The following is an 11,728-nucleotide window of genomic DNA, read 5'->3' as shown; positions in this document are numbered from 1 at the left end:
ATTTCTCTATGGACAGACACCCAGGTCCCGCCCAGGGGCCTTCACTCTTCATCACGTTGTTACCTTTGGGCCCGGGTGGTCCTGCCTTCCCAGGGGCTCCAGCGGAACCGGGAGTTCCTGCAAATTCCAAACACACATGTATCATGGACAAAGGACGGCCACAAAATTCCACCTGAAATCTCTGCCCCAAGTAGGAAGGTCCACTCGGCCCCCGTTGTCCTCAGAACCACTGCCTGGTGTCACGGAGCAGCCACAGGATGGGACCAGACCATCCCCTGGGGCCCGGGCCCGGGGCTGCTGCTGATTCCTGCCTCCGCTGACCTCTGCGTGGTGCGCCCAGGCCCGGGCCACGCTCCAGAGCCCTGCTGTCTAGCGAGGGGCCCAGAACATGGACACCTCCTCCGAGACTCTGACACACCGGTCCCCCGGGACACGGCCGGCCTCTCTCGCAGCGTGTCCCCACCGGGCAAGGAGGTTCGGCTGAGCCCCAGCCCCCGGATGCCGTCGAGGGCGGAGTCATCAAGAGCCCCTCCATGTCGGATCTGATTCCACGTCCAGAGCAGGGTCCCCACCAAGTGCCCCTCCGTGTGCACCTAGTCACCCCGGGCTTGGGGCGCCCCCCCCCGATAGCCCCCTCGACGGGCTGTTGGCACGCATCTGCCTTCTATGCAGGCTCGCGCCCCACGCCAGGAGGGCCCCCGCTCTGGGGAGAGGCGCCCGCACACGGCAGGTCCGCCCACACCACGGCCTGTCCCCAGTCCCCCCCGGGCCGACCGAGGCCCCTCTCTCCCCCTTCCTGGTGTGAGACTCAGGGAGGATGCTGGCCCCCGCGTGCCTCCGTTTCCTCATCTGAGGGAAACACAGAAGAACGTGGTGGCCTCAATTTTCGGGTGAGACCAGGGAGCTACGTGAGGGCCGGACCTCTGTCTTCCGTGGCCTCGAAAGCCGGCCTTGGGTCGAGGACCAGGAAGCAGATATTCCGTAAAAAGACACTTGGTCTTTGGACAGTCAGGTGGGTGGGCGCCGACCCCTCAGGTGCAGGAGAAAGCTCGTGTGGAAGCCTTGACCCCCCTCCCCAAATGCCGCTCGCTGCTGGAGGCCCAGTGTAGACCGGAGGAGCCTTAATGGTCCCATGAACGGGGGACCGACTCATCGTTGCCCCTTCTGGGCACACTCACCGTGCTCTCACCGCACAGGCAGCCGCAGAGGAGAAACGGCAGCACGAGAACCGTGAGAAAGAGAAAATGCTTTCACAGCACCGGACTGCATCCAGCGAAAGTCCACGTATTAGCAGGCGTGCGCAGTTCAAGGCGTGCGCTCCCGGGTCAACCGTACCCCAAATGTGAGCTCCTAAAACACTCCGGAGACCAGACCCCTCGTAGGGGAATCGCAGGGCCCGACGGGCCTTCGGGTCGGCGTCTGACGCTGCTTCTGAGCAGGGCCCCGGCCCCCGGGCTCCGGCTAGAGACGAGCAGGGGACGTGCCCACCCCAGGGTCTGACAGGAGGAGGGGGGGAGGAGGGGGGGCTCGGTGACCCCGCCCGATCCGGGGGCATGTGCCTCTCTCTCCATCGACCCCTGCCTCTCCCTCGGGCCCTGCGTCCCCGGGCAGCCCCGGGCAGCCTCGGAGGACGGTCAGCCTGTCGGAGCCCTCCAGACCCGCCACTTCACCCCTGCAGAGAAACGCAAAGTGCCCGGCAGGGCTCCACACCTGATGCCACTGTCAGGCCACCCGATGCCAGGCTTCTGCCTGTGAGGTGACCTCAGGCCTGGGCAGGCGGCCGGGGACCACTGGAGGGTCAGCCTGGAACTGGGGCTTCCTGCCTCTCTGTCCCCCCCCACCCCCCCAGCCATAGGTGCTGGTCAGGTGCGAGGAGATGGCCTGGGAGCCCTCCTGACCAGGGGGAGCCCAGCTCCTCAGTGCTGTGTGTCCTCGGGCATGACATCAACCCCTCTGGGCTTCTGTCCTCAGGGGAGGCTACATTAGACGACGCAAACATTTAAAACCTGAAAAGCATCCACGGTGTTGAGAATGAGCTTCATAAACGCTGGGGACTTTCAATAAATAATGGTAATTACAATAGATATTTATAAGAAATTGGGGGCAAATTAAGCATCCCGTGATATTCCAGTCAAGAGCCACATGTGCCTCTGGCCTCACTTGTTCCAGACCTTTCTCCAGGGTCACGCAGGGGAAACTGTCCCCGTCCTTCCCCTCCCAGGCTCGGCTAGCGAAGGCAGCAGCTTCTGGAAGTTCCCGCCCGGTGAGAGAGTGCCTCGTCCAGAACCTCCCACGGGTCGGGATCGGGGCGGTGCAACCGCTGGGGACAGCCGCTGGCCGGGGAAAGGTGATCGGAAGCCTGTGATGGTCCCTCCCTTTCCCTGCCACCTCAGCGACCCAGTGGGGCTCAGCTGTCCCCAGAGCCTCCGAGTCCCCCAGGGCCAGTGCCAGCGGCAGGAATCTGACCTGGGCGGCCCTCCCCGCTCTACCTTCACAGGCAGAGCCCGTGTGGGACCTGACGGTTGCCCCCACACGGGGACCCCAAGGCCCGGAGGGGAAGCCTCCCGGGGCTTGGGCCCAGCCGGTCGGGCTCCAGAGAAGCTCCCGTTCCCTCCGGTCCGGCTGCTTCTATTTCTGTGCCCGGCAGCCTCCTCGTCTGGAAAATGAGGCTAAAAACGTGCTTAGCGAGGGCTGGGACGCAGCCCGTGGCCGGCGAGCGGAGGCCGACGTCGGGCCTGGGCAGCTGGAGTCTGACTCACCCGGACAGGTGTCAGCCGTCCAGGCCACAGCGCACAGGAGGGCGACGATGGCCAGGACGGCAGGTCCCACGGCCACGGCGGCTCTGCCCCGCTCCGTGGCTCCCGTCTGTGCCGCTCAAGGCGCTCCCTGGCTCTCTGGGGCCGCGGCTGCCCACCTTAACCTCCGGGTCTGATTCTCACGTCAGTGACCGCTTCCTCCCGAGGCCTGTGGCGCCAGCCTCACAGGCCCTGGGCCTCACGGCCTAGTTAATGAGCATCCTGTGTAAGGGCCCTCATTTCCCCTTGGCTGGGACACTCTTCCCAGCGAAGACCCCACGGCCCTGGGGGAAGGGCAGCCTGCCTCTTTGTGTCGTGAGAGAAAGCCCTGGCCGCCCTCTCTCGTTCCCCAGCTCGGTGGGACAACGATCCGAGGCCGCCCCAGGTCGGCAAGGTTTGCACAACCAATCATTTGCACACAGTGGGAAGGGGGGTGGGCGGCCCGGCCAGGGATGTCACCAAGAGCCGGTCTAGCTGGCCCTGCAAGGAGGACAGGCTCTGGGCCACCAAGCAGCGTCTTGGGGCTTGGGGAAGCGGGGGAGGGGGAGGGGGGGAGGAGGATCCCACCCAGTTGCCCCGGCCACTTGTCACGTGCCCCGGGGAGGGGCATCTCCGAGACAGAGCCAGAAGTCCCAACCCCACCCGCCCGATAGCCCCTGTCCCAGTGTGTCACTGGAGTCGCGACCCCCATCGTAAGACAGTCATGATGCTTTAAACTTCCTAAGTCAGCAAATGTAACAAGAATTATTCATAGGCCCCTTAACGAGAGTTATTAAAACGTGCCTGTTACCTACGGAATAAGGTTTACAAATCAAGCTTAAAAGCCTCAGGAATCACTGGGCTTTGGGAGTCACCATTGTAACAGACTCATCAGACTCATCTGAATTTATTTTAAAGACAGGAACACACTGAGACGTCCTTTCTGTGCAAGAAACCAGACGAAACCTAGCCAAGAGGCACCACAGAGAGAAGAGGAAATGAGGAAATGAGTCCACATCACAAGGCTCAGGCCCAGGTATGCTACTACGACTTTGAGGGCATCTCTTGTTGTGGATGGGGAAACTGAGGCACAGAGAAGGAAAGGGGCTGCCGGGGGGGGGCACACAGGTTGTCACTGGTGGGCCAGGATTAGAACCCGGCTCCCCATTGTCCCTGGAATGCTCTCGTCGCCGCCCTCTGCCTCCCTCTGTCCTCCTCCCTCGGTCCCGAGCCTCCCGCCCCTGCCCTCTGGCTCCTGGCTATGAGACGCTTAGAAACCTGGGCTCGGGCTCCAGGCTCAGGGCTCCACTCGTTCCTGCCCAACCCTCACCTGTGACAGCACCTGGGCAGGAATCGGACATCCCCACCCGCCCTCGGGAGGCTCCCAGAGTGGAAAGACCACTCAATGGCAAGCCAACGGCCCACTGAGGCACGAGGATCAAAGACGGAAGTCCTGTCATGGCTTCCTTGCCTTGGGCTCCCCCTGCTCCAGAACTTTCCAGAAGCCTGTCACTGTTGGTCCCCGCCGAGCGTTTCCTGGGCCGGTGCACCGGGACTTGGCTCCCCCTTGTGTTGGCCTCACAAGCAAGACAGAAGAGGGATGTTTAGTGAGCACCTACTAAGTGCCAGGGCTGCTCTGTGCCCTGTGACACCGTGGTGACGAAGCGGACAGGTCAGTACACTCTTGGGAAGGCAGCAAAGAAGCAGACAAAGACACAGTGTGGCCCCAAGAGGCCTCCAGCCAACAGCCAGCGAGGACCGGAGGCCCTCAGCCCAACGGTACTCAAGAGATCTTGCCAACGATGTGGTTGAGCTCAGCGGATCACTCCGCGGTCAGGTCTCTGGATGAGACCTTGGCCGAGGCTGGCACCGCGCCTGCCATTTTGGGGAGGCCCCGAAGTGAGGGCCCGCGTGAGCTGCGTCCAGACGCCCGACCGCAAGAATGTGAGCTGACGCACACGTGCTGTGTCGCGTCTCTTAGTTCGGGGTGGTTTCTTCCGTAGTGAGAAATACTACGAATGTACAAAGTGGCTGCTTAGGTTTAAAATGAATTTGAGAAGATCCCTGCGCCGGGGAACATGTCGGTTCCCAACACACGCCCGGGAAGCGGACTTCTCCCAAACCCACGTGATAAAATGTGTCGGTCTGGGGGGTCGGGGGTGGGAAGCGGGATGCTTTGCGCGCGTGGCACTTGTTGAAGGGTTTACTCCTGGGACATTACCGGAAAGTGGTGTTTTCCTGTCTCAGGCACGAAAACAGACCCCAGCGACGGGATAGGCTGGTGGGTATAGGACGCCGACTCGCGTGTGCTCCCAGTGGGTGGCCGGTGAGGGGAGGGCCCCTGTCAGCTACAGTCCTTGTCACCCTTTTGGGGGGAAATCCCTTGGACTGTTGCTCTCCTCTCTTCTGTTGAAACCGACCGCGTGATAAAGTTCGTTTGTGAGACTTTTAGATCAGACCGGGTGACTACTTTGGAAGGCTCCAGACAGATTGTGCTGGGTTAGAGGCATCTAAATCTTGGGCGACATCCACATGCGCTGTTTTATAGCTTAACTCTAGTATCCATCATCTCTGTGACATACTTCTATTTCGTCCGCGTATCTGGGCTGCACGTCACTTTATGCACACGCACCCCTGACCTCATGCAGAGTGAGTTCCTGGATCCCGCTGGTCAGTTTTCAGCGTGGGAGTTCGTCGCGGGTGTTGGCTCAGCCCGCTTTGCGCGGCGAGGGGGGCCCCGGGGGTGGAGGCGGGGAGGGCTGGGTGGGGGTCAGGACGGGAGGGGGGCCCCACCTGCAGGAGTCCGTGTGGGGGGGATGGACACGGCTGTACCTGCAGGGGTCCCGAGCCCCTGCCAATCTCAAGGCTGCGGGGCTTTAGCTGCTCCCCTCCCCCGCCCCCGGTGGCCTTCGGGTTGGAAGTCTAGGCGTGTGCTCCCTTCGGCAGCGCATATCCTAGAAGGTCTAGGTCTTGGATCTCTAGGAAGTCGTGCAGGTGGTTCCAACGGACAGGCGGCTTAGGGAGCCGCCGGTGAGCAGACGTCAGCGGGCGTCACCGGAAGGACCCACGTTGTCCCCGCACACGGCGATGGCTGCCTTACGAGCGTGCTCCCCGCTAGGGGCTTAGCAGGCGCCCCTCCTCCGTGGAGGAGGACCAGAGACCCTCCCTGGCTTTCCTGCTCCGGGACGGGGCCATTTCCTTTCATGACCGCGAGCGGTCCCCTCCCCCAGGGCCCAAAGCGATTTGTGAAGTCGACCTCCTGTCCCCTCGGCCCCTTCTCCATTCAAAGACACAGGCAGCCCGTCTCAGGCTCTGAGGGACCTCCGGTCACAGAGCGGCGGTGACCCTCACGCATCTCGCGTCTTACAGAGGGGCGGACAGGGGCTCTGAGTGCTGGGTATTGGCAGAATCTGGGCCTGGGTCCCGGAGCCAGCTGTCCTCACTGCGTTCTTCTGGCCAGGCCACAGCTGTGTCCCTGGGTGCACAGGTGTGCCCACACCTGCACGTGCACGTGGTCCTGGGGGTCTCGTCCCAGAGCCGGCGTCCCCCTGGGGTCCCGGCCTGCTCGCTTCCCGCCCTTCTCGGCAAGCCCTGCGGACTCCACACTGGAAATATCTAGACTGCGATCCTCGGTGCGTCCCCTGCGCGGCCAGCTCTCACCTGGGTGACGACCGACGCTGGCTCTGTCCTAACACGGGGCCCGGAGCCGGCCAAACACGGGTCCTGCCGCGTCCCACATCCGGCACACGCCACACACACGGGCACACGTTTTCTCTCTCACTTTGTGCCTCTTTCTTTATGCTTCTAAAAAAGTACACTTTTATCCCTTACGCGTGTTACTTCTCCTGAGCACTTATCCCTCTCGACAGGCTTCGTGCCTGTGTCTGCTCACGTCTGTCGCCACTGGGACGAGAGCTCTGTGCAGACGGGACTCTTCCACGGTCCCCAGAGCCTGGCACACGGCACGCGGCCAACGAACTCCCTGAACGAATGAACAAATGAACGAACGAGTGGATGAACCAGCTTCCCGCCTGTTGGATTTCAGACGGCGACCTGTGCCCTCGGCGCGCGCACGCCCGGCCTGTCCCCTCTGCCTCCCGAGTCACTGCGGCGGCCCTCAGACCCGTCCGGCTCTGAGGGGGCCCCGCCCTGCGTGGTCATCGCCTGAGCCGTGCATCTGGAGCCTTCGTCATCCACACCCAGGTTCTGAGCAAAGCGCGGCTGCTCACGCGGGGGACGGCTGAGCTGCACCCGGCGTGTCCCTCAGTGTTTCTCGGTGTTAGCGCTGATCCTCAGCCCCTGGGGGTCCTGGTCCCCGCCGGCCCTCTCCAGACCTCATCTGTTCCCCGTGACGCCCTCCAGCGCGGTCACCGGCGACCAGCCTGGCCACCGCCCTTCCACCTGTGACTTCTTCCGTCGGGAATAACCTGCCTGCGAAGGCCACGGGGAGCAGACGACGACCTGGACAAATGCTCCGCCCTGGAGACAGGAGCCTCCCGTCCTGGGATGACAGTCCGGGCTGCACGCCTGCCGTCACGATGCCGAGGTTTTGCGAGAGGAGTGCCCCGCTCTCAGGGGCCGAGTCCGTCGAGCTCAGGATGGCCTAGGCCAGGGGGCGTTGAGCCGGGGGGCGCAGCAGGGCCCCTGAGGCCTGGAGTCTGATTCAGCAGGTCGGCAGCGGGGCCCGAGAATCTGCTTCTGTGCCAAAGGACCACACTTTGAGAAACACCAGTCCAGGCTTTGGTGCAGCAGCTAACCACCCCGGACGTCACTGGCTTAAAGCAACCAACATGTGTCTCCGGCTCTGTTGCAAATTCATCTCAGGTGGGCTGGGGACCCCCTCCAGGTCCGCCGGGGACGCGGCACTCCCGAGAAGGAGGCCGGCGACAAGAGGGAGCCCCTGCTGCAGACTGGGAGAGCCAGGGTCGAAGCTGGAGCTCGTGGTCAGTGGCCAGGCGAGCCCCACGCCCCGAGCAGCTCCAAGGGGCCGAGAAGTGGGGTCCGGAGGTGCAGCTGGGCAGCAGGGTGGGGAGGGAGCCCCGGGGACGTGCGTCAGGGCCCAGGATGAGCCCGGACACCCAGGCGTGGCCACAGCGTCCCCCGGGTTGGCGCCTGGCCACATCCTGATGGCCCCCAGGGAACGGCTCCGTCCTTGACGGGCCCACGGCTGTGTCTTCTGGGGGAAGCGCCCCCTCGGCCGCCAACGGCCTCCTTCCGCTCTCCGCGGCCACCGGGAGGGGCTCGGTGCAGGGGACGGCCCTGTCGCCCTTAAGAAGACAGCCAATCACGTCTGTTTATGGTGGAAACAGCAAACTTGATTTATTGAAAAATTCTTACAGGGACTCATTCATCACACAGGTTTAAAATACCATTATGATGGGGCGCCTGGGTGGCTCAGTCGGTTAAGCGTCCGACTTCGGCTCAGGTCACGATCTTGTGGTCCGTGAGTTCGAGCCCCGCGTCGGGCTCTGTGCTGACGGCTCAGAGCCTGGAGCCTGCTTCAGATTCTGTGTCTCCCTCTCTCTCTGACCCTCCCCCATTCATGCTCTGTCTCTCTCTGTCTCAAAAATAAACGTTACAAAAATTTTTTTTAAATAAAAAAAAATAAAATATCGTAGGACGCCCTTCCTTGGACATCACAGTTAAACTTAGGATCGTGTCTGTGGGGCTTTAAGGCGTCATCTGACATCGTATTGTAAAGGGCCCAACGTCCCAGAACCTTTTCTGTGGGTCTTCCGATGATCGTGTTTTCCCTTTCCATCAACAAGTGACCAGTTATATCGACAAGGAGAAATAAGAATCACACCAGAAGAATTTCTGCAAATATAAGAAGTAATTTTTATTGCAATATACCGTAGCAAAGTGGTCGGGGGAGAAGGGGACACATTTGGCTTCAGTACAAATGACGACAGCTTTGAAGGGACCACGAAGATGGGGAGGACAGACTAAGAGCAGACTCGGGAGGGGCGAGGAATCAAAACGGAATCACATGACCTAGACAACCCCCGCAGGGCACCGCTCGGCAGTCCTCGCGTATGGCTTTGCTTTGGAAGAGACAAACGTGAGAGTCATTGGCGCAGGCCGGCATCCCAGGCGCGAAAGGACCTCGAAGCCAGGCTTTTCTTTGGCAACAGCGAGACTCCGTTTCCGCGGGAGTTCGGGAAATCCCAGTGGGTGATTTCGTGTCGCCCGGGGTCGGAGGGCTCTCTGCTGTGGTCTCCCTGGCGGGGCGGGGTGGGCAGGGACAGCACCGGACCGGTCATCTCTCCCCCCGAGGGGGCTGAGCAGGGCCCGGGGGCCCCACCCGCTTCCCCCAGCACGGAGGGAAAGGGCATGGCACGAGGGCAGCTTTTCACAGTAAAGGGACAGCCAATCCTCGCCGGTCCATCGGGTCCCCCGCCCACAGTAGGCAGCCCCCGGCCCTCGCTCGTGGGAAGAAGTCACGGTGCCCGGACAGAGCCCCGCCAGCCCCGAGCTCCAGTGCGGCCGAGACCTGCGCCCAGGATGCTTGCAGATGGGAATCCAAATCGCTCGTGTGGGAAGGAGGCCCTGAGGCAGCCCTGCAGAGACCCGCAGAACTCACGGCCCTCCTCCCTGTCCGCTGAGGGCCCCCCGGGCCACGCCGCCGGGCCACGCCCGTAGCTTCAATTCAGTTCTTAGCACAGACACAGAAATTAGCACCAAACGTTCGGCAACCAGATACAACCTGCTATCGTCACGACACAGACAGTGCGGGAAGCAGCGTTTATTTGTGTGTGTGTGTGTGTTTTCAAATCACAGAACCACAGCCTAATACTGGAAACGGGCCTCGCCGCGACCTGGGGGCGCAGAAGCGCGTGGGCCCAGCGGGCAGGAGGGTGGCGTGCGTCTACCTTAACGTCTTTGGCGGAGACCCACGCCGTGGAGGCGACGACGGGGACCACGCAAGGCGGGAGGGTGAGGCACGGCCAGGTACCCCCGCGTCGCCTTTCAAGGAGACCTTGGAACAGATAGCACCACAAAGGACAAGTTAAAAGTGAGCACCAATTATCACGTAAGGACCATCTACAGAAAGTGTGGGTTCCCTGCCCCGGACGCTCTCCCGTCAGGCTCTGCGGGAAGAAGAATGGAGAAAGGAAGCAATTAAAATTAATTTATGCCTGCGTTTTAACCTAAGTGCATGAAGGAAAGGCAAAGCGTGGAGTTCTCTCTCTTTTTTCTTTTTTTCCTCTCCGTTAAAAAAGAAAAAAACCTCCAGAGCTCATCAAAAAATTGTCTGAAGAGGGGCACGGACGCCTGCTGGTCGAACGGCAGCACGACCTCCCGCCCTGGGCAATATTCCACTTTATTGCACGTTCCTGGCCAGGGTGGGGACGGGGGCTCCTCAGGTCTCACCGGGATTGGACCGCCCACCCCTCGTCCCCACTCTCCAGCGGGGCTGAAGCTGGGTTTCCGTGCGTGATCGAAAGTCAGGGACACTGCACGTTTATGACAATACAATACAAATATTTACTTAAAACTCACAAAAACGGAAGCACCTTGAATCCATCGGAAAGGCACATGCGGAACGACATTTCGCCCGCGAATGGATCGTGTAGTTGAGAACAGACGCTCTGGCAAGGTGGGGATGACCCTTACAAGGCTCACCTCAGAACACGTTTTGAAGGGGAAGTACACATCTTCAAGTTGAATTTAAAAAAAACAACAACAACAAAAAAAGGGATCTCCGAATAGTGCAGCCCCCACCCCCGCTCCGTGGCAAGAAGTGTGGCCCCCTTCCCGTCCCCGTGGCGTGGTGGCGACGGAAGGGCGCTGAGACAGCGGGGTGCCGGTGGCGGTGGGCCGTCTAGGTCATGTGATTCGGCTCCGGGGTGGGGACTCAGCTCTCTTCCTTTGCTCTGTGGGTCTGGGGTCCGGCTCGGCGTGGAGCCGGGCGCAGACGAGGTCGGGGGAGGGACGAGGGGCCTTCACTGTCCAGGACGCCCGCAGACGGCGCGCTGAGGTCACGAGGTTGCTCTCGGGGGTCGGGCTCGCGGCTCCTAGCCCAGGAAGCAAGCTGGCCCCACTTCAAATCCGAATTTCTGTGACGCTTCACCGAAGTCATTGAACATGATGTCCACGATGGGCACCTGCTCCACCTTGGGGGTGTCGATCTCCAGCACGGTCTTCTGATACCCTTTCTTCGTCTGGGAGGCACGAGAGAGGCGCGTGTCAGCAAGAGGGGGCCGGGGGCACCTCGCACGCTTGAGCCCCACCCGCCACACCCGCCCCGGCTCCCGGGCTCCCACGCACGCGCACGAGCGGCCGCGGACACGGCCCGGTTTCTGCCACGACTTCAGGCAGGAGGAGGGAAGGAAGGTTCCGGACCAGGGCAGGCAGCGCCCCGCCTCTCCCCGCCACCCCCCCGCCCCACGACCGGCCATTTAACCCTGGCCACGGTCCCGGACCCACGCCCCCCCCCCCCCCCCCGCCAGCTGGGACACCCCAAGGCAGCCCCTCCAGGACCAGCTACAGAAAACACAGCTCTACTGGAATACGCCGATCTGGGCTCCACGCTCAAAACGCAGAATTCTAAGACAGAACAGCGGATCGCGGGCCCTGCCCTTGGCAATGACCCCCAGAAGTGAGAGGAGGCCACACCCACAGGTGCGAGAAGAAGCGGGGAGCTCTATGCCGTCACCTCCCCCGGCCAGGCCCGCACCCACGGCCGTCCACCCAGGCTCTGTGTCTCTGGGCCTCCGCCCTCACCGTCGGCCCCCCTGAGCACCAGGGAGTCAGATTCAACAGCTTCCTGGCCCTCGCTGGGCCGCTGGGAGGTGGGGCTGCCACGGGGCCCGTGCCACCTCGGCTACGGGCGGCCCGTGCCTTTCCACGCCAGCGGGGCAGTGCCACGGGAGGGCCGGCGAACGGCCTCTCCTCCCCACCCAAGGGACGGCAGCGTTTGCCGAGCTGACAGGGTGATCTCTCCTGGATTT

At 62.1% G+C, this 11,728-nt stretch overlaps 1 protein-coding gene across 2 annotated transcripts in view; it reads right to left on the bottom strand.

Annotated features, from left to right (window-relative positions):
* Positions 1-10,792: 10,792 nt before the first annotated feature.
* The window catches only part of COL5A1 (collagen type V alpha 1 chain), a 148,203-nt gene continuing 147,267 nt past the window's right edge, over positions 10,793-11,728 (bottom strand). For both annotated transcript variants that reach the window (XM_047093810.1, XM_047093811.1), the window contains exon 66: positions 10,793-10,939. In XM_047093810.1, coding sequence (XP_046949766.1) covers positions 10,793-10,939 — 147 coding nt within the window. The remainder of the gene's footprint in view (positions 10,940-11,728) is intronic.

Source organism: Lynx rufus, unplaced genomic scaffold (genome assembly GCF_022079265.1).
Source record: "Lynx rufus isolate CCGP_SWC_20201006 ecotype Redwood Valley unplaced genomic scaffold, mLynRuf1.p SCAF_36, whole genome shotgun sequence".
Taxonomy (NCBI): domain Eukaryota; kingdom Metazoa; phylum Chordata; class Mammalia; order Carnivora; family Felidae; genus Lynx; species Lynx rufus.
Note: the sequence above shows the minus strand (reverse complement) of the source record. Positions and strands in the feature narration are given on the sequence as shown.